Source organism: Stenella coeruleoalba, assembly GCF_951394435.1.
Source record: "Stenella coeruleoalba genome assembly, chromosome: 3".
Lineage (NCBI taxonomy): Eukaryota > Metazoa > Chordata > Mammalia > Artiodactyla > Delphinidae > Stenella > Stenella coeruleoalba.
The window spans coordinates 64,504,280-64,528,792 of record NC_137148.1 but is presented as its reverse complement, the minus strand read 5'-3'; the positions used below and the strand labels follow the sequence as shown (position 1 = coordinate 64,528,792).

The following is a 24,513-nucleotide window of genomic DNA, read 5'->3' as shown; positions in this document are numbered from 1 at the left end:
TCTTGCCAATACACCTTTCATTCATGATTCAATGTTTGGCTGTGCATTTACATAGAAATGCTGAAAACACTAGATCATATGATAGAGACACTGCATAATCACAGACAAGGCCCTCAGATGCAGAGTATGGCAGTGGGAATTGGCCTTGGGATTTACAAGGTTACAGGAGAATACGGCCTTTAGCTGGACTAATGTCGGAAGGAAGGGAGGTGGATGATTAAACAGCAAAAAGCCTAAGGACTACGGACTACACATTGGGCCTGGAATAATGCAAGAAGGAAAAATAGAACAAAGAGAGAGAGATTGTTTGCATAGATGCCGCTTAAACACCTAAACAAGCCTGAAGCCCATGAAACTCAGTACAACAGAAAATGCCTCTTCATAAATAGTAGAAGAATTGTTTCTAAAATGACTGTTGACATTTAGAAGTATTTTCTGGCTATTCCTCAACCCCATCCATCATTAATACACTTTTGCTAAAAAAATTAAACTACATATGTGGATGCGAATATGATTTTAAAATGAAAGTCTTCCTTTAGCTTTTTCCAGAGATAATAGTTGTAAGTTTGGTGTCATTTTTAATATGCGTACACCCAAATGCACACGTACATATTCACACATTCTTTTTTAAACAGGAAAGGTTTTATACTATATGTATTTGTTCTCCAACCTTGTGTAATCTCCAGCTTGAAAAACCAATATAGCATGGCTCTTTTTCCATGTAGATATATCTTATTCATTTAAATGATTACACACTGTTCTGTAGTATTTAAGCATGAAAATTTATTTTACATTCACTATTGGTGAATGTTTTTCAGGTTGTTTCTAATTTTCATTGTTTCTAAAAATGCTGCAGTAAATGTGCCAAAGTTTTCTATAGATCAGGTTCTGTTTTCTTGAGCATCATCTCATGCTTTCTCTAAACAAGTAATATCTAGAGTAGTAATTAGTTTGGAAGCAAAAAATGCCATTCACTATGGAAACATATTCCTATGTATAACCATCTCTTTTTTGCAAATACCTAAAACGGTAGTTGTTGTTCACTGAATAACTGTGAGTTTTGTGTTAACTTCAGTATGATGGACCAAAGTTTTAGCTGTTTCTGCCACAGACTTGCAATTTAAGTGAGAAAGATGAACTTTACTTATGATATAGTAAAGAATGTTTGAGGATGAAAAAGATGATGTATGTGAAACATTTTGAATTTCTCTTAGGAATAATAAGATGTAATACTGTTTAAAATACAGATGCATTACCTTCAGACTTCCTCTTGTGAAAGACCATATCAAATATAAATCTTATAGTTATTTTCCTAGAGTACCTTATCTCCTGAAATAGCTGATGATTGGTTGTGGAAGTTGTGAAGGTACAGGAAGGAGACTGCTTAGTAGCTGATGTGGTGCAGTGGGACTCATTTAGACTGTGAGTCTAATCCAACCTCCAGCACAGTCTGGCACTGAGAGCTAGTCATGCTATTTTGACTCTTCATAAGTCATCTCACATTCTCCTTTTAATTATTTCACAGTTGTATTATGTAAAGTCAGGATGAACTGAGATGAAACATAAGGACACTGCTTTAAAAAACTTACTGTTCATATGCTTAGGATGATTCCAGGGGTTAGGAATATTAGTGTGTCTGGGGCACATCTGTGAGGTCCATTATTATGCCCTTTCAAGAAGACTAGTGAAAAAATGGTAAGAGAAAGGATTGAGAGAAACATGAGACACAGGTTTCTGACTAAATTATAACTTTAGCAGGACATCAGAGTTTTAATTCTCATAAGATTCATTAAGTACCATTCCTTATTTTTTCATGAACCAAAAAGATAGAATATTGATCAACTGAAATTATCGGATAAAAGGTAGTATAGATTAAAAATTTTTTTTTGAGTGTTACTGCTTAGGAGAATTCAAGCTAGGATCTGGCTTACATTTATATAACATGTTCTGGTTCATAGATCACATTTAGACTTTATAAATTCAAGTTCATTAATTGCTAGAGTTTCACGTTTTAGCTCTTTTTTTTTTTTTTTTTTTTGTGGTACGCGGGCCTCTCACTGTTGTGGCCTCTCCCATTGCGGAGCACAGGCTCCGGACGCGCAGGCTCAGCGGCCATGGCTCACGGGCCCACCTGCTCCGCGGCATGTGGGATCTTCCCGGATCGGGGCACGAACGCGTGTCCCCTGCATCGGCAGGCGGACTCTCAACCACTGTGCCACCAGGGAAGCCCTCTTTTTAAAACTGGTTATCACATATATAATTTTCTAATCTTTAGAAAGTTCGTTTGTTTTTTGAGAGCAAATTACTTGTCTATGTCAAGGTTCCCAGTGGTTTATATTTTGTGTACATAAGAACTCTAAACATGTAATCAGTTTCAGTTATTTTAATTGCACTTAAGTTTTGCATCTCTTCCTTAGAGAGGTTTTGATTTTTTTTCTTTTTTTACATTTAGGGCCACTTCTTGAGTTTTCATTTTTAAATGTTTTTGGTTTTTATCCTTTTGGGATAACTTCTTCCATAGTAAGTGATAGAAAGGATTCCTTGAATTTTTTGAAATCTATAATTATAGTTGTTTACTTCCTAGTAGTGTTAAGGGCCTGTGGGCACATTTTATTGATTGGAGTATTGTTAAATATTTTTAATTATTTAAAAACTACAGGATATACTTATACATAAGGATTGTTTGTTTTCAAAGCTGGATCACCTTAGCTAAAATTATAACTTACATTTACCTTTTCTCTTTATCCTCCTTCACTGTTTTGTTTTCCTCCACAGCATTTGTCACCTTCTATTTCTAATGTAAATACAATTCCCTATTTTTGTTTGTTTGCTTGTTTATGATCTATCTTCCTTACTAAATTATTATCTCCCTGAATGCAAAGATTTTTATCCTTTCTGTTGACTGTGATCCAATGCTTAAAAAAGGCACTGTATAAGCACCCACACAGCTTTCCAGTTTTTAAATTTAATTTGTAAAGGCATTTAGTCAGAACTTGTAATTTTGAGAATATTGACCTTGTTTTAAATGTTTATTATAGTGAACTCCAACTCATCTGAAATATAAATAATTGGAAAGTTTTATGTCACCATCTTTTAAAAATTCTTATGAAAGTCATATGCCTTCTTACTCCCATCCCCTCAAATAAGGAACTTATTAAAAAATTCAATACTTAGAGTATAATTTAGAGTCTACATATTAAGCCCAGTCTCTTGCAAATTTCTGGGTTAGTGGTGATAACTGATTTTCATATTGGTGTTAATAATGGTGATTTTAATGTGCCTTAGGATCCTGAAATATCTTCTGAAATTATGGCACAATGGGAAGCAAATTCAGGAAAATAATGGTGGCATCTTCTCTCAAACTATCCAGTCAGCAAATCACAATATAAAATGAGTATTTTTAAAACTTGAGTAAAGAATAACATGAAAATATTATATATTATCATAATATTTTAAATGGAAAAAATATTGCTTTATAATATGTGTGAGAAGTATTATTAGGAAAGTATTTAATATCTCTTTTATTCATTTTAGATAAGATGGGAAAAAAACATCACATTGGGGGAACCACCAGGATTCTTACATTCTTGGTGGTGGTAAGTATCTTTAATTCCATTTTCACTAGATTGATGATGCATTTCAGTAGGCCTGCACTGTACCTGTTTATGATTTCATGCCTCTCACTTATACTTTATCATTTTCTACAATTATTTTCTGAAAGGTGGCACTTAGAAAAATAAAAAACAAATAAACTCAAAACCAGCATTAATGTTATTTAACTTAAAGATACTTCTATTAAATCAAGCTGGAATTGTGACCAGTGTGTGGAATCTCCAGCTATAAGTATGATATTGTATTAGTCAGCTCTGGCTACCATAATAAAATACCATAGACTGGGTGGCTTAAACAACAGAAATTTGTTTTCACACAGTTCTGGAGGCTAGAAATCCAAGATCAAGCTGCTGAGCATGGTCTGTTTCTGGTGAGAACTCTCTTCCTGGCTTGTAGATGGCTGCCTTCTTACTGTGTCCTCACATGGCAGAGAGAGAGAGAGAGAGTTAGAGAGAGAGAGAGAGAGAGAGAGAGAGAGCGAGCACATAACAGAGAATGAGAGAGAAAGACCAAGCACGTGCTAGCTAACTAACTAGCTTTCTGGTGTCTCTTTTTATAAGGGCACTAATTGCCCATGAGGGCCCCACCCATGTGACCTCATCTAAACCCGAGGCTATTGAAGGTAGTGGTGGTGATGGTGGTAAATTTTTAGGAGAGAGAATAGTCCAAAAAAGTTTGAAATAATTCTATATAGACTCAGAGCTAGAACTGACTAGGAATGTACACAAAGATGGTCAGTCAGTATTAAAGGCCCAGTTGATATTAGAACTTATAAATTTTATTGTGGTACAGGTATGCCCGGGTATATGACTTTTCTACAGCAGTAGTTGTTAGTCTAGGTATTCAAATGGACAAGTTAGGCTTTTCTTTTATTTTTAAAAAATTTCTTCAGTTAGGAGCATTTCCTGTTCAGTACTTTATACATTCATCTCTCAAATGAGAGATGAATCTTGAATAAGATTTGAATCTTATTCAAAAGAAAAAACAAAAGCTCTCTTCTAGTGCCGTGCACATGGTTTCCTTGGTCCGTTACTTCATGCCATCATCTTTTTAATCTCTCTCCTGAAAACGTGCTTTACTAGAAGTTCCATGGTGAATAGAACCACACTTGGTCAGTTGTGGTTGTGGGTTTCCCTTGTTTGTCTCGCATACGTATGGCAGGAACAGGTGCAGTCCTTTGGTTCAGAGTTGTTCCTTTATTTGGAACAACGGTTCACTGCAGTTAAGCAGTGTCATTGTGCTGTTTTCCTGGGGTTTAAGACTGACCTCTTGTAACATATAGTGGTATAAAAGTCAGTTTTTCATTTTACATAGTCTGTTTTTATGATATCTAGATCTAGACTAGAAACGCTTAATTATTTGCTGAATGTATTTGAGTTTCCCACTTGTTGACACCCTTATATTTTGTATGTTTCCTATTAGGTCTGCAAAGTGACACAAGAAACCACTTTAGAAGTCTGTCCCTATTGGATTAGTGGGTTAACAAAATGAGGATTTAAAGTTTTTCATTATAGATTTAATTCTATTTCTTGCACCTATTTCTGTTTTACTCCCTTCCTCATGAATTTAACCTATCCTCGTACTGTAAATGGTTGATAAAAACTCACTGAATACTTTGGCTTTTTGCTTCCATCAGACTTTAGTTTTTTGGTCTTTGCTATCAGAAGGTATAGCTCTTAAATCTGCTATTGCCCTTCCTTTTTCTATGGCTGTTAGATTCAGGGGAGCTCTTCCTCTGTGGTTTTGGTATTTTAAGAAATTTTTACTTAGAGATATCAAAGAAATTGTAAATAATGAGCATAAATATTTTTAGACCATATTTATTTTAATTTAAATCTAGCACATGCAAAAGGTACATTATTTTCAGTGTTTTTAATGTTCTTCCCTAAAACTATCAATACTAACGTACCTTTTGAGGTGCCTACTTTGTTGATATAAATCAGTGATTCTTAATAATTTTGAAGTCATGGGGTCCTCTGAGAACTGATGAAAAGCTGTGGATCCCCTCTTCCAGGAAACTGCCCAGATCCTAAGCTTTCCTGATCATTGTGTGTAGCCAGCCATGACTGTGAGCCTTAAATCCAGCAGAGGCCTGACTTTTTTTTTCAGCTGTTTCAGTGGTCCCTTTGATTTTTTTTTTTTAAATTAAGACTTTATTTATCTTTTAGAGTAGTTTTCAGTAGGTTCACAACAAAATTGAGGGGAAGGTAGAGATTTTCCTTATACCTCCTGCTTCCACACGTATATAGCCTTCCCATTATCAACATTCCCCACCGTAGTGGTACATTGTTGTAATTGATGAACCTACATTAACACACTAAATCACTCAAAGTCCATAATTTGCATTACAGTTCATTTTTGGTGTACATTCTATGGGTTTGAACAAATGTATAATGACATGTATCCACAATTATAGTAATATACAGAGTATTTTCACTGTCCTAAAAGTCTACACTCTGCCTCTTCATCCCTCCCCACCCACCCTCCACCCCTGGTACTCACTGATCCTTTTATTGTCTCCATAGTTTTGCCTTTTCCAGAATGTCATTTAGTTGAAATCATACAGTATGTCGCCTTTTCAGATTGGATTTTTTCACTAAGTTATATGCATTTAAAGTTTCTCCATGGCTTGATAGCTCTTTTCTTTTAGTGCTGAATAATATTCCATTGTCTGGATGTACCATGGTTTAATTATTCATTCACCTACTGAAGGACATCTTGGTTGCTTCCAAGCTTGGCAATTATGAAAAAAGCTGTTATAAACGTCCACGTGTAGGTTTTTATGTAGTCATACATTTTTAGTTCCTTTGGGTATATATCAAAGAGTGTAATTGCTGGATCATATGCTAAGAATATGTTTAGTTTTGTAAGAAGCTGCCAAACTGTCTTCTAGACTGGTTGTACCATTTTTCATTCCCACCAGCAACAAATGAGAGTTTCTGTTGCTCCACATCCTGGCTAGCATTTGTTGCTATCAGTGTTCCAGATTTTGGCAATTCTAATAGGTGTGTAGTGGTATCTCATTGTATTAATTTGCATTTCCCTGATGACATATGACGTGGAGCATCTTTTCATATGCTTATTTGTCATCTGTGTATCTTTTTTGGTGAGGTATCTGTTAAGGTCTTTGACCCATTTTTTAATTGAGTTGTTTTTTTTCTTATCGTTGAGTTTTAAGAGTTCTTTATGTATTTTGAATAACAGTCTTTTATCAGATGTGTGTTTTGCATATATTTTCTCCCAGTCTGTGGCTCGTCTTCTCATTATCTTGACATTGCCCTTTGCAGAACAGAAGTTTTAAATTTTAACAAAACCTAGTTTATCAATTATTTCTTTTATGTATTGTGCCTTTAATGTTATACCTAAAAAATCATTGCCATACTCAAGGTTATCTTGGTTTTCTTGTAAGTTAACTTCTAGGAGTTTTATTGTTTTATACCTTACATCTAGGTCTGTGATCCATTTCGAGTTAATTTTTGTGAAGGATTTCTAGTGTCTACGTTCTTTTTTTTTTTGCATGGGGTGTTGTCTAGTTGTTGCAGTATCATTTGTTGAAATGACTATCTTTGCTCCATTGTATTGCCTTTGTTCCTTTGTCAGAGATCAGTTGACTATATTTATATGGGACTATTTGTGGGCTCTCTTTTCCGTCCCACTGATGTATTATCTATTCTTTTTTTTTTTTTTTTTTTGCGGTACGTGGGCCTCTCACTGTTGTGGCCTCTCTCGCTGTGGAGCACAGGCTCCGGACCCGCAGGCTCAGCGGCCATGGCTCATGGGCCCAGCCACTCTGCGGCATGTGGGATCTTCCCGAACTGGGGCACAAACCCATGTCCCCTGCATCGGCAGGCGGACTCTCAACCACTGCACTACCAGGGAAGCCCTCACTTCTGTCTTTTATAGAATATTTGCAGGTGGAGTTTTCCTGTTGTTTAAGCCTTTTCACCAAAAATTTACTATGCAAAATTATGTTGCCTTCAAGGAACTAAGTAGTAGGAGAGATAAACAATTAATAGTATTATAACTGAGGTATATACTGGTTATAATAGCAATACAGGAGGAATACTTACATCAGCTTGGGAGAGGTAGGAAAGGCTACACAGGGAAAGTGAATCTGAGCTGATTTGAAAGTTGAGTGAGAAAAGGGTATTTAGGGCAAGGAATGGTTAGCATGAAATCTTAAAAGTGATCCTCATGCATTCAAAGAAAGGCAGGTCTCTTGGATCAGTTGAATTGTAGATGCAGTACTATGAAGTGATAGAATATAAGGCTAGAAACAAAGGCAGGGGTCAGACTATGAAGTCTTGGAGTGCATCAAGGACTTTGGACTAGAACTCAAAAATTTTAAACAAGGTATATGACATGATTAGCTTTGTGCTTTTAGATACTTGGCATTACCATAGACATGGATTGAAGAGGATTGAGAGCAGAGACAGAGTCTAGTTTACAGGGCAGTTGCTATTGTCCAGTTGAAAGGTTATTAGGTGATGGACCCCAGAGAGTGAACACTGAGTGGAATAGATTGGAGGTGAATGAAGAAGTTGCCAAGTTTTAGATTTGGATGGTGGGATGAACACTGATGCCATTGATTGAGTGAGTGAGTATAGAGAGAGCAACAGGCTTTGGAAAAAAGACCATGATTTAGCTCTGACAGATTAAATTTTGAGATGCCTATGTCACATTCAGAGAGAGATGCCCTATACAGTCAGAGCTCTGGATCTGTAGGTCTGAGACAGACCCATAATGGTTTGGGAATTATCAGCATAGACTATACTGTAGTAAAGAGTGTTCATGGGTGAAACTGCCAGTGTAACAAGTAAGAGCAGGGCCTGGGGTTGGGACTCTGGGGAAAGTCAACCTTTAAGTGTAGGTGGATAAAGAGGAGCCTCAAAAGAAAATACTTAGAGAGGAAGGAGGGTAATCAGGAAAGAATAATGTATGGGAACCAGAAAAGGCATTCAAAGGCGAGATTAAATCTACAGCAGGTAAAAGTAAAAAAAAAAAAACAAACAAAAAAACAACAACAAGTATTTTCCTGAATCGGGAAGTAAAGTGAACTTTGGTGGTCTTGGGGAGAACAGTTTCAGTGGAGTAGTGAAAGTGAAATTTAGAAGGCTGTTATATTTCATTTTTCCAGCTCCAGGTTTATGGAGAGTAGTTGAAGTATGTGGTGATGTGTGTAGTAGTTTCAGGATTAACAATGGAACAGGACCTAACATTTTTATTTTTAAAATTGAATAGATGTGAGCATGTATATAGATTGAGGTGAAAAGAGTAGGAGAGGTTGAAGATGCACAAAAGAGCAATAAACATGCACAAAAATGCAGAATAAACTACAGAAGAGATGAGGGGCAAAGGCCTTGGAGAGAGAGGAGGAGGGGAATTTCTCCTTTTAGTATGGGATAGAGGAAAGTCTGTGATTTTACTTTCTGCAACTGTTTTTCTTGTTTTTGATAAGATTTCCCTTATCATTTCTTTTCTTCTTTCCCAGTTTGCACCATGCCGCAGTGCTGTCATATTTCCTGGCCTCCCTCTTGTGTTCATTGCATTTACCTTGATCAAATCCCTTTGAAAGCGTATTTCCTCTTAGTATGCTTTAATAAAAGTTCCCAACTCTCTTCCATGAATTTCAGAAATAAAAATGCCAAGAAACTTCTTTCCTCTGAAATGAATGTCCTTTTAGATTTGTGTAATTCAAAAATATGCACTTTTTGAAACTTCCTATTTAAAGTTTTAATGGCAGAATCTGTGACTCAGTTTTATTTAATATTATATGTAAAACACCTTTTGAAGTAACTTTGGGCTCATGTATTTATATCCTGTAATTAAATATGGATAACATTGCAGAGAAAATAAACTAATAACTAAGATTATCACGAGAATCCAGTTTCTGTCACTTGGCAGTGGAAAGTCAAATCTTGCAGCACGCTAGCACTCTAATGATTTTAGAATCTAACGATGCCATCAGGTATAGCTAAGAATAGCCAAATACTTATGTGAAAATAATAGCATTGGAATTAGTCAGCAGGCTTACTAGAATGGTATAATATTTGTAATTGGTAGACTAGTTCTTACCCATTAGTTCTTGCCTGTAATAGGCATTGCGTAGCTAATTATTTACTTGAATTAAGTTAAACTAAACATCAATATAAGACAATGTAGGCAACAACTAGGATAGAAGAAGAGTATAATCACAGTGATAAGGGAATAAATAGTATTAGCAAGAGAGAAAGCAAAGAACACAGGTGGTCAGGCTATAGGGGAGAAGCGAAATGTGTCTGGGAGAGTAGGAAAGGAATGTGGAATACAGAGGAAGATTTGGTGGGGAGAAGACATTGTAAAAAAAAACTGATGGAATCTTCCATTAAATGCAAAGGATTAGAAAGGAAATTGAGGCAAATTTTACTTAATAAGAAAACTTTCTTTCTGGCCGTAATAACTCTATGAGACTTTTCTAGAATACTTTTAATACCTTCATACTTATTTTAAAAGTACTTTAGTGTAAATCATCTTTGTATCTGCACAAAAGTCTGTAAAATACATAACAGATATTTTCTCTTTACATAAAAAAACTAAGGAACAAAAGTATTTGCTCAAGATCAAACTCAGAATTAAAGTTTTCTGAATTGTAACCAGTACTCATCTCAGTAACAGATATTATTTCTTAAATAGGAAGCAGAATTTAGTGGCCCACTATTAATAAGACACTAATTACAGCCCCCTTTTGAGCATCATGAGTGGCTAATTCCAGACAGTAGATATAAATGACTCAGAAAAGTTGTCTTTTCTGAGTCCAGTCTGTCTTGAGGCATCCATGGATCACTGGCAGGGCAGCTTGGGTAGGGTGAGGAGGTGGTTGCCATAGGTTACTCAGGAAATGAGTTGGAGTACAGAGGTAGAAGGTAGGATAACAAAGTGTTTGCTGTCTCATCCAGGACAGGTATCTAGCTACCACACTCTTTTAACAGCTGATGGTGTTCACGGTGCCAGAGCTGTATAAACCTGCCCATAATCAGAATATAAGGCATCTTTGAAATAAGAATTTTTAATACCACACTCACATTAGAGGCAAAACAATGTAAGATAAAAAGTTTGAGCCCAGCTCTGCCATTTGTGTGGCACTTGTGTGGCCACTTGTGTGCCACTTAGGTAAATTATTTAACCTTTTGAAGTCTCAGTTCCCTTATCTATAAAATGGGAAAATAATAGGAGGATTAAATGATGGAAACTGTTTAGTATATGATGCTTGAATTTAGCACATACTTATTAAATGTAAGCTATTTTGATGATACTTTAAAATATGAATTTGTTACTAATCCAGGATTATGTGAGAATTTTATGATAGTGGGGCAAAATTTAATACTTACATTTTAGAAGGTATTAAGCAGTGCTAAGGAATGATACAAGTACAGGTATGTGGAAGTTCTAAGGTGATGAGCAGGTACATGTACATTTCACCACCCTCCGGAGCGTTACGAATGGATAGTTTTCTTCAATATAGGTTAAGAGTAGCTAACATTAATTGATAATGTATTTTTGGGACAGTCAATAAGAAGTAACTTCCTTAGTTATTTTAAGACTTGAACTTATAATAACATGACTTGCTCCTCAGAAAAAAAATGTCTTCCCCAGGGTTTTTTTTTTGTGTCTTCTTTTAATTTTTATTTTCATAGAATTCTAGATCTTGCCAGTGGCATGAAGGTTATATAATTACGTTAGCATCCCATCTTCTGGGACACATCTGACATGTTTACCCACCCTCGTAGACTTCTCTGACAACCATTTTGCTTTCTATGTTCCCTAGAGAAATTGAAAGCTAGCTAGTCACTTTGACTCACATCCTCAGGATAGAAGGAAAAAAGTATTTGGATGAGATCCTCAACCTGGGAATCCTGTGTTTTCTTTTAACTTAGGTGGGGAAATTTTTAATAATAAAAAATGATACAAGAACAAAGATTTCAGTACTGTGCAAGTTTTGCTTCTCTGTATTTAGTCTCTATCTTCTTCATTTCTAAAATAGAGATTTTTCACTTGTTTCTGCTTAGGAATAAAGAGACTGTAAATCTAAAGCATTATTCATGAATATCAATCTACCACAATTTCAGGGATAGTGTTTTGGTTTCAGGCTTTGGATTAGAGAAATTGAAAAGCTCCTGGGTCTCCAGCATGTCAAGTTGTAGAGAGAGAAAGTCTGTATTTGTTGATTACTATAACTTTATAGTATAGTTTGGAATTGGGAAGTCTCCAGCTTTATTATTCTTTCTCAAGATTGCTTCAGCTATTCAGGGTCTTTTGTGGTTCCATACAAATTTTAAGGTTATTTTTCCTGTGAAAAATGCCATTGGAATTTTGATAGGGATTGAATTGAATCTGTAGATTGCTTTGGGTTGTGTGGACATTTTAACAATATTAATTCTTCCAATCCGTGGCATGGAAAATCTTTCTGTTTTTTTTAATTTCTTCTTCAATTTCTTTCATCAATGTCTTATAGTTTTCAATGTATCACTCTTTCACCTCCATGGCTAAATATATTCCTAGGTATTTTTTTCTTTTCGTTGTATTTGTAAATGGGATTGTTTCTTAATTTCTATATCTAATAGTTCATTGTTAGTGTAGATTCACAAAAACAAACATCACAAATTACAACAGACTTTTGTATATTGATTTTTTTATCCTGCAACTTTACTGAATTCATTTATTAGTTCTAACAGTTTTTTGTGGAATCTTTAATAATTAGAGTCTTCTTTCTTTTTTCTTAGTCTATTAGCTAATGGTTTGTCAAGTTTGTTGATCTTTTCAAAGAACCAACTTTTGGTTTAATAATTTTCTTTTTTTTAATTCTTTATTTCATTTATCTCTGCTTGAATCTTTATTATCTCCTTCTGCTAGCTTCTTTCCTTCTGATTTCTTCTTTGACCCATTGGGAGTGTGTTGTTTAATTTCTACAAATTTGTGAATTTTTCTGTTTTCCTTCTGTTATTGATTTCTAACTTTATCCCATTGTGGTCAGAGAACATACATTGTATGATATCTATCTTTTAAAGTCTATTGAGACTTAATTTGTGCCCTAACATGTGATCTATCCTGGAAAATGTCCCATGTGAACTTTAGAAGAACATGTGTGCTTTTTGTTGGTTAGAGTGTTCGGTGTATGTCTATTAGATGTAGTTGGTTTATTGTGCCATTTAAGCCCTTTATTTCCTTGCTTGTGTTCTGTCTGCTTGTTCTGTCCATTATTGAGAGTAGAGTATTGATGTCTCTATTATTGTAGAACTGTGTATTTCTCCCTTGGATAAATGAGTTTAAAAGGATATATTTCTTTAGCTTTATTCAAGGAAAAAAATGTATAGGTAACGTAGGATTGTTAGAAATATGATATATAAAGTTATCTGCTTTAGTAATTTGGTTTATTATCCTTAATCTGGCTCTTGCAAATTTTTGACCTTCTATTAAATCCATAAAGAGAAACATTGTCATAATATTGCATATAATATTCTGTGGTTAAACTAAATACAATTTAAAGACAACCATTATAAAGTTTTGGTTTTAAGAGCTTTTAAGTTCCTTAAGAACATGAAAATGAGAATAATTGTAATATACTGTAATTCATAACACACCTGATCCAGGTGGAAAACTTTAAGCTGTATCCTTGTCTGTGTATAATTCTTATACTTTTTATCCCAAAAGGGATAGAGGGAGGTCAGGTACAACTTTTAACTGCTTTCACTCTCCTAAAGGAATTGAAATTTATTTAAATTAATTTGGTCTTCATTGTTTGCTTTGTATTTCTTGCTTATTGTAGAAATGTAAAAGGAAATAAATGCCAGTACTTAATCTTTCATATTTTTCACCTCTAAGGGTAATCTTATTTTACTGAATTAATTATGTTATAAGGCATACAGAATGTTTTATCCTAACTGAGGAGAGAGACCCAGGTTAAACGAGACTTCAAGGGTCAAAACAAAGAGACCAGTTTGATTTACCAAGTTTTATTGTACCATTGTTAACTGTGCCCTAAGCCCAATGACCTGCCTTAACAATATGTATGCATTTTAAGCTTTTGTGCAAGCTAATTATAGTGTTGATGATATTATTAATAATATGCTTACTATAAGACCCTGTGTTTATTTTGTATAATTTAATTTTCTCAGCAACCCCATTGTATAGAGGAGGAAATTCCTATCTGTTTAAACAAATTGAGCTAGTAGTGGGAGGGAGTCTCAGGAGGGAGGGGATTATGGGGATATATGTATACATATAGCTGATTCACTTTGTTGTACAGCAGAAACTAACACAACATTGTGAAGCAATTATACTCCAATAAAGATTAAAAAAAAAAAAGAGCTAGTAAACGGCAGGGCCAGCTTTTGTCTCAAATATGTCCTATTCCAAAACTTGTGCTGTTAACCACTCAGCTTAGCCTACTTTCCAATTCTATAGAGTGGGAAATGTATAATAAAAAATACTTGTTGATCAGTAAAATTACCTTTGTTTATTGCCAGTACTTTCAGCCATTTGCTTTGCTGATTTTTAATCCCTTGCTCACGTTTGTTGTTAATTTTATAAATGGAAGGATGACTGGGGCCATATGTTTTGTAAGCAGTATAATTACTTTTTCTCAACCAGTTCCATCTTGCTTTTTCCCATTGTTCTTGAGTAGGAAGAAAAAAAGAAAGTTAGTGTGAATTTTTTAATTTTCAAAATTACTAACCTGTCTTTGTAATTACAAGGGAAAACCAGAGGATATTTTAAGAAAATATATTTATTTGACAGGTGTGACTTAACGGTCAGGGTAGGGTATCGGTCTGGGGATTGGACAACAAAATTATCTTGAAAAAATTAATTCCACTTTTATAAATAAAGTTACTTTAATTCCTTAATGCTTAAATTGGTATTTTTAAAACCTTTTCATTCTTCATGGGGAAGTTGTGAAAAGTATTATAATTATTTCAATCATGTGTTTAAGTCATGTAAATAGACAGTTAAGAATGACAGTCTAAATTTTTTTAAATTAAATTTTCATTTTGGAAAAATCTTAGCATTTCTGAACAATGGCTGGGTTATACCCTATTATTACATGACGAGCCTTGTCTGTATTTAAATCTTTCAAATAAATACTTGTCCTGAAGAAGAAAACACATTTTGTGTAAAGAACATTTGTCTTCTAATTTTTGGAATTGTGATCTCTCATTTGACATTATATGATTTTCTTAATGTTACCATAATTACTTTTTTAGTGTATTTTGGGATCTCTACTGTGCAGCTCCAGAAAGACGGGAAACATGTGAACATTCAAGTGAAGCAAAAGCCTTCCATGATTACGTAAGTTACTATATAATTTTACTAAGTTATATTGTCAGTTTTCTTCTTAACCACTGTTCTTGAAAAATGCATTGGACCATCCATTTTTTTCCTTTGGTACTTAAGAAATTATTCTTTTTGTCTTGGGAAGTAGGCTCATCACTTTAAAAGTGAAATAAAAATGGGTTTGTGAGACTTGTTGAAGAAATTTAGGATAAGAGAGTAGTCCTAACTCCAGGATGTTAAAGGTGTTTCTTATCTTTAAGTGTGCCTGATTTGTGAAATTGCAGATTTATAAAAATTAAGTAGTAATTATTCCACAAAATTCATCATAAGAATTCTATAAGTGAAAAGTTCCTCTTCTGCATATAGAATTTTAAAAATATATAGAAATATTACATTATTCTCTTTTGCAACTTTTAGTTACACATCATAAGGCTAAATATCCCCTTCACTGAATTCAGTTCCATAAATAAATTTATTGTAAATTAAAGGAAATACAAGATAAGAGAGCAAAAGAGTCTGGGCAAAAATGAAAATGTGAATTTTTTTTTTTTAATTCTTAAGGAAGAGCGGTGGCCTGTCCTTGGCTAGGTGATGTATATTGAGTGTTTTCTTAGAAGAACTGTAAATGTGATTTTAGAGAGTTGATGGCATCAGGAAATAGAATTGTTAAAAAAAAAAAAAGTGGCGGGGGAGTAGGTTTTCTTTAGGGAAAAATAGCATTTAAGAATGAGGAGATTGTGTTTTGAAGGGGCTGGGAAAACACTGTGTTTGCAGAACTGACCATAAAAGACATGCAGATTGAGTTTGGGATGGAGGAAAACCAGTTTCCTTGGTGTGGAGGAAGTGGAATTGGGCCTGGAGCCTGAGGAAATATCGATTTTAAGTACCTTAAACTTCACCAGAAGGATACATGTTTAGTTGGTAGAAGGGAGGCATCATTCTGTGTAAACAGCCTTTAAAACCAGAACTGGGGCTCAAAAGGGAAAAAGAACTTGTTCTTCCAAAGGAAATACCTCAGCCTTAAGTCTGAAGAGTGGAACTAGCCAGAAGAATTATAACCCCAAACACAGCACAAGGAAGAGTATGCAGACTTAAGAGAAGTGAAAATCTTGGGCATCTTGTAATACTGTGTAATACTTTAAACGTATACCAAACTGATTAAAGTGAGATGGCTTGTGATTACTTCATCTGATATTGATTGTACTTATAAAGCTTGCTTTGTGGTAAACACTAGCTCTTGGGGACAAGGTGAGTGAAAGAGATGCTGCTGCATATAAAGAAGAAGTACAGAAAAGGCAGATAAGGCAGGGCCCAGGACACAGCATTTATTTGAACAATCTCCTTCTCCTTTTTCACCTTTGGGTAATGGCTGTAAAGTAAAGCAGAGATCCAACCACGAAGAGTGTAAGGATTCTGGCTAGAGTGAGATACTCATCTCATCCGTCTCTTACATCAAGAAAGACTTGCCTAGGTTTGGCCTGCCAGTAATGGGAAAAGTTTTTTAAATAACCACTGATTTTGACAACTAGATGGCATTAGATAGTATCAGTGTTCTGCTGTAAAGGACGTACAATGTTTGTGGATCTACATCTTAAGAAATTAATTACATAAGTACTTTTTCAAAATTCCATTGTATAGAAAGATGCAGCCTTCTGTTCACCATGGAGATCTTATAGGGAACACTGAACTAATTTAGTATCTCCTTCTTAGAAGCATAGATAAATCATCATCGTTGTTGTCATAGCCATCATCATCATCGTAATCGTAATCATTTTGCATCCATAAGGTGCTTTCAGTATTTCAGAGAGTACTCACTTTAGAAACCCACTTAAATATTTCAAGGTTTTTGAAAATGAGCATTGACCAGAGGTAGGAGTGAAATTAGATTTTATAGGAAGAATAACCCCTTACCATGTAATTTGGTCCTAAGAAAATGTAGTTTAGAAAAAAGTCAGTATTTGGATTTTACAATTTGTTATGAATTAGTACATGTTTTATCAGATATTTCATAATTTTATCTTAAACATTAGTTTTAAGAGATTTGATTTCTTAGGTGGCATTTTTATTATACCTTTAAGTCAATTTATTTTTTAATGGTAATACATCTCTAAATTTTTTCAAATGGAGGTTGCTGAAAAGATAGAGTTTGACTTATAGAATCTTATATTGCAATTGGATTTTTAGAAATGCATTTGTTTTCTGTAGCAAACTTTTATGGTAATTTTCATGGGTAGGATTTCCTGAATTCTTAATAGTAGACAATTTCTGAAAATGATCAACATAATTCATGTTTAATGTGTAAATGTGGAAGTTTGAAAGACTCAGGGAAGAAAACAGGAACAAACAATAAGAGTTTGGTAAAATTGTCACGTAATATTGCTATATTAGAGTCCACTGGGAACCATTTCTGAGATAGTGATTAGTATGTATACCTACCGAATTTCAAGGTAGTTCTCAAGGAAGCATTCTGAAAAATATTTTCTTTATTAGCTGCATCTTCAGAGTAAAAAAATACTTGCATGTATAAATTCTGATATGTTTAAAAAATAGTCTCATTATTTTCTAGTCTTTACTTATCTATGAGATTGAATGGATAATGAAAGATAAACTACTTTTTTTTCTTTTATTTTTTAAAATTTATTTTATTGAAGTATAGTTGATGTACAATGTGTTAATTTCTGCTGTAGAGCAAAGTGATTCAGTTATACATTTTCTATATATATATATATTTAAATATCTTTATTGGAGTATAATTGCTTTACAATGGTGTGTTAGTTTCTGCTGTATAACAAAGTGAATCAGCTATACATATACATATATCCCCATATCTCCTCCCTCTTACATCTCCCTCCCACCCTCCCTATCCCCCCTCTAGGTGGTCACAAAGCACCGAGCTGATCTCCCTGTGCTATGCGGCTGCTTCCCACTAGCTATCTATTTTACATTTGGTAGTGTATATATGTCCATGCCACTCTCTCACTTCGTCCCAGTTTACCCTTCCCCCTCCTCATGTCCTCAAGTCTATTCTCTACGTCTGTGTCTTTATTCCTGTCCTGCCCCTAGGTTCTTCAGAACCATTTTTTAAAACAAGAGATAGTGGAGGCATAATGAGGTAAATTATGAATAATCCTTTTAATTAAAAAATAGGCTAAAGTGTTAAAAGTGATTATCTTTTGATACTGGGATTATGCATGATTTTTATTTTTATCTATATAGTTCTGTATTTTCCAAATATCTGTAGTTAACTTTATATACAGGAAAGTTACTTTAAAGCAGATTAAATTTCACCTTACAGTGAGTTCTAATCTTTCTTCTAAAATTAGAAAATAGGGCTTCCCTGGTGGCGCAGTGGTTGAGAGTCCGCCTGCCGACGCAGGGAACACGGGTTCGTGCCCCGGTCTGGGAAGATCCCACATGCCGCGGAGCGGCTGGGCCCGTGAGCCATGGCCGCTGAGCCTGCACGTCCGGAGCCTGTGCTCCGCAACAGGGTAGTCCACAACAGTTAGAGGCCTGCGTACCGCAAAAAAAAAATAATAAATAAAATTAAAAAATAAAATAAAATTAGAAAATAAAAATTTTAGTAAAATAAAATTTAAATTTTAGGTGGTCATATGTTTTCATGTAACCATGTTATATTCATAAGCATATTTAGCACTGCTCAGGAAAGACCTTTTTGGTAAATGCACATACTAAAAGAGAGATATACAAACTGAATAGATGTAATTTTGAGCCATTCTATAATTTCTAATAACTTTTTTGGTAATAATTATCCCAGAAACACTTTTGGCTTTTGGTTTTTAATTTTTTTTGGTTTGTTTTCTAATCATTGCCTTTTTAGAATATGGATTTTTGTCACCATATTATTTTATTTGCCAAATAATTATAGATGCAGTGTTAATTAATATCTTTTTCCTCAAAAAATCATCCTGTTCATATTTATTGTGAGAAAAAGAAAAAGAGAGGAAACACTTAAGATGATTTTTTTTTTTAACATCTTTATTGGGGTATAATTGCTTTACAATGGTGTGTTAGTTTCTGCTTTATAACAAAGTGAATCAGTCATACATAAACATATGTTCCCATATGTCTTCCCTCTTGCGTCTCCCTCCCTCCCACCCTCCCTATCCCACCCCTCCAGGCTGTCACAAAGCACCGAGCCAATATCCCTGTGCCATGCGGCTGCTTCCCACTAGCTATCTACCTTACTACGTTTGTTAGTGTGTATATGCCCATGACTCTCTCTCGCCCTGTCACAGCTCACCCTTTCCCCTCCCCATAACCTCAAGTCCGTTCTCTAGGAGGTCTGCGTCTTTATTCCTGCTTTACCCCTAGGTTCTTCATGACATTTTTTTCTTAAATTCCATATATATGTGTTAGCATACGGTATTTGTCTTTTTCTTTCTGACTTACTTCACTCTGTATGACAGACTCTAGGTCTATCCACCTCATTACAAATAGCTCGATTTCGTTTCTTTTTATGGCTGAGTAATATTCCATTGTATATATGTGCCACATCTTCTTTATCCATTCATCCGATGATGGGCACTTAGGTTGTTTCCATCTCCGGGCTATTGTAAATAGAGCTGCAATGAACATTTTGGTACATGACTCTTTTTGAATTTTGGTTTTCTCAGGGTATATGCCCAGTAGTGGGATTGCTGGGTCATATTGACCTTTGCATTTATATTTTAAAATATATTAACTACTTAGCATCCATATGGAGTACCAAATGTAAAATAATTATACCTTTAGAAATCAGCAATTAATAGTATGTAGGGATGCACTTTTGGATGACAAAGCTATAAAAATCACAAGAAAATGATTACTGTACATGTCAGGATAATAGTTCCTTCTGAGAGATAGGAAGAGGTTATGATTGGGATGGGGCTCATGGCCGTGGCTTCTGAGATGGCTGGCAAAGTTCTTTTTTTCCTGACCACAGTGGTGGTTACTTTACAATAACGATATGTTTGCTTTATAAAATTTCATAATGCCACAAGTTTATTTTGTATGGCTTTCTGTATTTTTTTATTTTAAAATAACAAGATTTTAAAACAGTTACAATAATTAACTTTAGAAAAAGAATATGCACAGTCAGTTCTAATGTGTTTCCAGACATTGTTATGGTTCTTCCTTAAGAGCTGATGGCAGAAAATCTAGGGATGGTCTCCAAAGAAATCTGTGTTTGTTTCTTCTCTGCTATGACAGACTCTATGAAGTATGTCTACCTGTTGATTATCTAGAGGAGAGTAGAGAATAAGATCAGGAATGACGGAGGAAAGTTTAGTAATTAAGAATTTATTTTATAAGAGAAGAGAGAGATTTTACTATAATTATTTTGCCATATAGCTGGGGGATACCTAGCTTGGCCCTGTTATTTTTATCCTGAATGAAAACCAGGTTCATCTAAATTATAAAATTATTATTATATATTACAATATTATGATTAAAAAGTAAACCATCATTTCAAGTGATTAGAAATAATACCTGCTAGCTTGTAAAGTTTATTGGACTAGCTTTCCTTTTCTCCCTATTACTGTTGTTTTTATTTTACTCCGAAATCACAGGCAATGCTTTTATGTGGAGCTAGTTAATGTTTACTGGGTTTTTTTCCTGTTACAGCTTAACATGAGTTGTTTTATTTAATAATTTATTTCTGATTTCATTTATTTCCAAAATATTTAGCAAAAATATCAACATATACTACTAAACTTTTAATGAAAAACATATACCGTGATTATAATTTTAGTTCTCTGGTATGAAGAGAAGATTCCTTAATTGTCCTAAAGCAAAGATAGAGTCAAAATATATTATTGGTTTAGCAGTGTGACGGTAATGGAATAACATTATTACAATGAGCTCTTGAGAGCAGGAAAGATCAGACCTGTTCTTCCCCAGAGTCTGTCAAGTAATAGATGTTAAACAAATGTTAACAGAATGAAGTAGTCTGTTAGTTGGGAAGCTGGAAATGTTTCACATCATTCAGATGTTCAGGTAGAGTGATAGGCTTGAGTCATAATTGTTGATAACATGTGGCTGGTTTTTGTATTCTTGCCTAAGACAGTGTTTGTAACATTTGGAAAGGATTATGTTACAGGTTTATAGCGATGGTATGCTTTTTAAAAAAGATATAAACAGACATATATTATGTAAATAAAATAATATGAGAAGAATGTTTTTATATGTTGTGAAGATTTTTTTTACAGATAATTACATATTATTTAGGAAAATATCAATACTTGTGTAGAAACTACTGCCAAGTTAGGTGCGTTCTTTGCCATTATCCTGTAACATCCTCTGTGTATATCCTGAATATCCCTATATATTAGATTTTTGTAATAGAATGTTTTCTCTAATAATTTGTGAGCTTCTTCAAGGAATAGACTTTGTCTTATTTATCTTTTTCATGCTCTTTACCTGGCAGGGTGCCTGACATGAGATGTTCAAATTATGTTTGGTGTTTACATAAATGAATGATTAAATAAAATATTACCTAATAAGTGTTTATCATTTCTTATTTTAGTATAACTGAATATGTAGTTGCAGGAAGGTAATTTAATACTACTTTTATTCACTTTGTATTTTAAAACAAATTTAGATAAAAGAGCAACTTGTAAAGACATAAGTGGATCAAAGCAGGTAGCAGAGGCTTTCTATCTTGGGAGGCATGGCTCTAGGGAATGTAGTGGTGAACAAAACAGATGTAGTCCCTATGCTTATGGGCTTATCTAGCAAAAGAGATCTTTCCTCAAGAAGTCTGAAACATCAAATAGTAAAGTACATGTAGAGATAGCATTATATTGCTAGACCAGTCAAAATTTATAGATGTGTAAGAATATGGAACGAAATAGGTAAGAATATGGAGAGTAAGTACACATAACTTTTGATATATATTTAATTTTTGGCATATAGAGACATAATTAGTAAATGCTCAAATGAATGAATAGTTTCACATTGGGCCATAATTCTCCTAAACAGTCTATGTAAACTAGAGTTCTTAATAGGCTAGGAACAAATAAAGTTATATTTAAAATTCATTAAGATGATAAAAACTATCCTAGGTATATATTAACATTTGTCAGTCAGTACTGTATAGGCTGTTGTTCAGCTCAACAGGTAGGGACATACAGTCGGCTCTCCGTATATGCAGGTTCCACATCTGCGGTTACAGAGAGCTAACTGCACTATGCCATTTTATGTGAGGGACTTGAGCGTCTGCGGATTTTGCTATCTGCGGGGATCCTGGAACCACTCCCCTGTGGATACCTAGGGACCACTGTAATGAGATTCATTTTTTGCCTTATTCTTATCTGCCATATTATTTCTACCCTTGTTTTCATTTCCTGTAGGATCCAATTTAATTTCTTTTGCCATATATAAACAGTGTAAACCACCTTATATTCCTTATAGTGTAAGGTAAGTTGTTTATTTTGTTTTGTTTTTGTGCAAGCTGTGTTGATTTGAAGAAGTACATTTGCCACTTTACCTGTGACACGTGTGTCTTATCAACTTGTCCATCGGCCTAGGATGGCTTCTGGGTGGCATCTAAGTACTGCTAATAACTATTAGCTATTTTCCCCATTTCTTTTGATCCTGAGATTTCTTGGTAGGGAATATGTTACTTCAGTCATTCGACGCGAAACATGAATAAAGGGAGACAATCAAGGAAACTATAAAGCATTGTGAAAGAATTCTACTTTACTTAAATATCTTTTACAATAATTTACTGCATTATATAGACATTATGAAATTCATAAAGAAATAAATGAAGAAGCTAATATGGAAAAGAGATAAAGAAACAAAACAGCTCTGACCTTATTTATATTTCAAAGTATGTATTTTCATGGAACTTCATCTTAAGCCCCTTTCCTCCCACTGATGTATTCATTTTTATTAAAGTCTAATTTCTGGTGAATGTGGAAAGATAAAGATGGAAAGGCCTTAATTTACTATTTTTGATGCAGATGTTGCACTGCCTGTGATTATGTTGTCAATAGCATCATAACATAAACAACAGAAATATACTTTCAAAAATAACATGCATTTCTAACTTTCTATTAGGGATATGAAATTCATGAATTTATTTTGGAGATGTTTCAAAACTGGCTGATGTTGGAACAATGTAGACTATGTTTAAGGAATGGTAAGAAGAGCTGTTTGACCAGAGTAGAAAAATCAAACACGGGATCAATGCTTAGCTAACAGATGGTAGCATTTTAAAGCTGTAAGGAAACTGTGAAATCATCCTTTTCAGTGGTTTCATGCTGAGTTCCCTGGAATCTTGAGGTGCAGTGGAAGGCCCATATGGTGCCTAGGAGTGAGAGGGAGAGAATCCTACCAGAAGGCCCTTGGCCTCTTTCTGTTTTTAACCAGAGCAGCTCAGTTTTTACTTTTTCCCAGTTCCTTCTATTTTCTCTTTCTTATTAAATGGAAACTCGATTGAACTAGTTACCTATGCCATAAATGAATCCTCTTTTAAGCTCCCTTGTTATCGTCAAGTGGTCATCAAAACCAGTCAATTCCATTGCCTAAGCATTTCTTACACATGTCTTCTCCTCTCTGATCACAGTGCAGGTACCTTAGTTCACATCTTCATCATGTTCCAACAGCATTACAACAGCTATTTCTGCATCTGTCTCCCTTCTACCCCTGCAGGGTTCAAGAACTCTCTCCCAAGGGCTCTTGGTAAAACGCTTGAATAAGCAACCTTCTTCTTTTTTTAAAATCTCTTTTATATATTCACAGTGTCAGAATCCAAAACAATCCAAAAACTTTAAAAAAGTTTGAAAACTGCTTATTTGGGCTGACCTAGTTATTCTACTAGATAAGGAACTCGGTACTCAGAGACACAAAGGATATGACATGCCATTGTTTAAAAACTGAGTGAGGTTTAGCCTGGAAAACTCAGGCTTTCCAAAAATTTTCATGGAGTTCTTTTCCAACTATACTGGATGAAAGCTTTGTTCTGTCTGCACTCGAGAGTCATTTTTTCAAGCATATTCAAAAAATAGTAAATTCTGTTTTAGGACAGTTAATCTGAGGGCATTGTGTAAGAGGAGCTGAAGAAGGGAAAAGGGCTAAAGATAAGAGACTGTGAGGAGGCTATCCTAATAGTCTTATGTGAGCTGAGAAGCCCTTGAATTAGCATGGTGGCAAATGAAATGGAAAATTAAGAATGAAAATGAAGAATTAAAAAGATGAGATTGTCTAGTTGTAAGCACTGAGGAAGAGAGAAATTTTTTAAATAATTTGTAGTTAACATGACTAATGAACTGAGACTTGTGATGCTTTTAGCAGAAATCTGGAATTTGGAAGGAAGAAAGACAGTTCAGCTATAAAAGTGAGTTAAATTAATGAGGGAATAGGGGTAAAATAAGAACAGAGGCCTGGGGATAGAAATTTGGAAAGAAATACACTTAGGAGTGATAGAAAGGAAGGGACTAGCATTAAGATGGGGAAAAATATGATACAATGAGAGGTAAATACTTACCACACTAGCTAGTCTGGCTTAGATGGCATGAGTGGTGTGTTCCATATCCCAGTAAATTTACCGAATCTGTTTACTATATCTGGATGTGTCCAATGTGAACTCTG

General features: G+C 34.6%; 1 protein-coding gene across 5 annotated transcripts in view; it reads left to right on the top strand.

Annotated features, from left to right (window-relative positions):
* SSBP2 (single stranded DNA binding protein 2) overlaps positions 1–24,513 on the top strand; it is a gene marked incomplete at its 3' end in the record, with an annotated part of 298,632 nt that overhangs the window by 80,986 nt on the left and 193,133 nt on the right. For all 5 annotated transcript variants that reach the window (XM_079918569.1, XM_079918568.1, XM_079918566.1 and 2 more), the window contains exons 3-4: positions 3,535–3,596; positions 14,850–14,934. In XM_079918569.1, the coding sequence (XP_079774695.1) occupies positions 3,535–3,596; positions 14,850–14,934 (147 nt within the window). The remainder of the gene's footprint in view (positions 1–3,534; positions 3,597–14,849; positions 14,935–24,513) is intronic.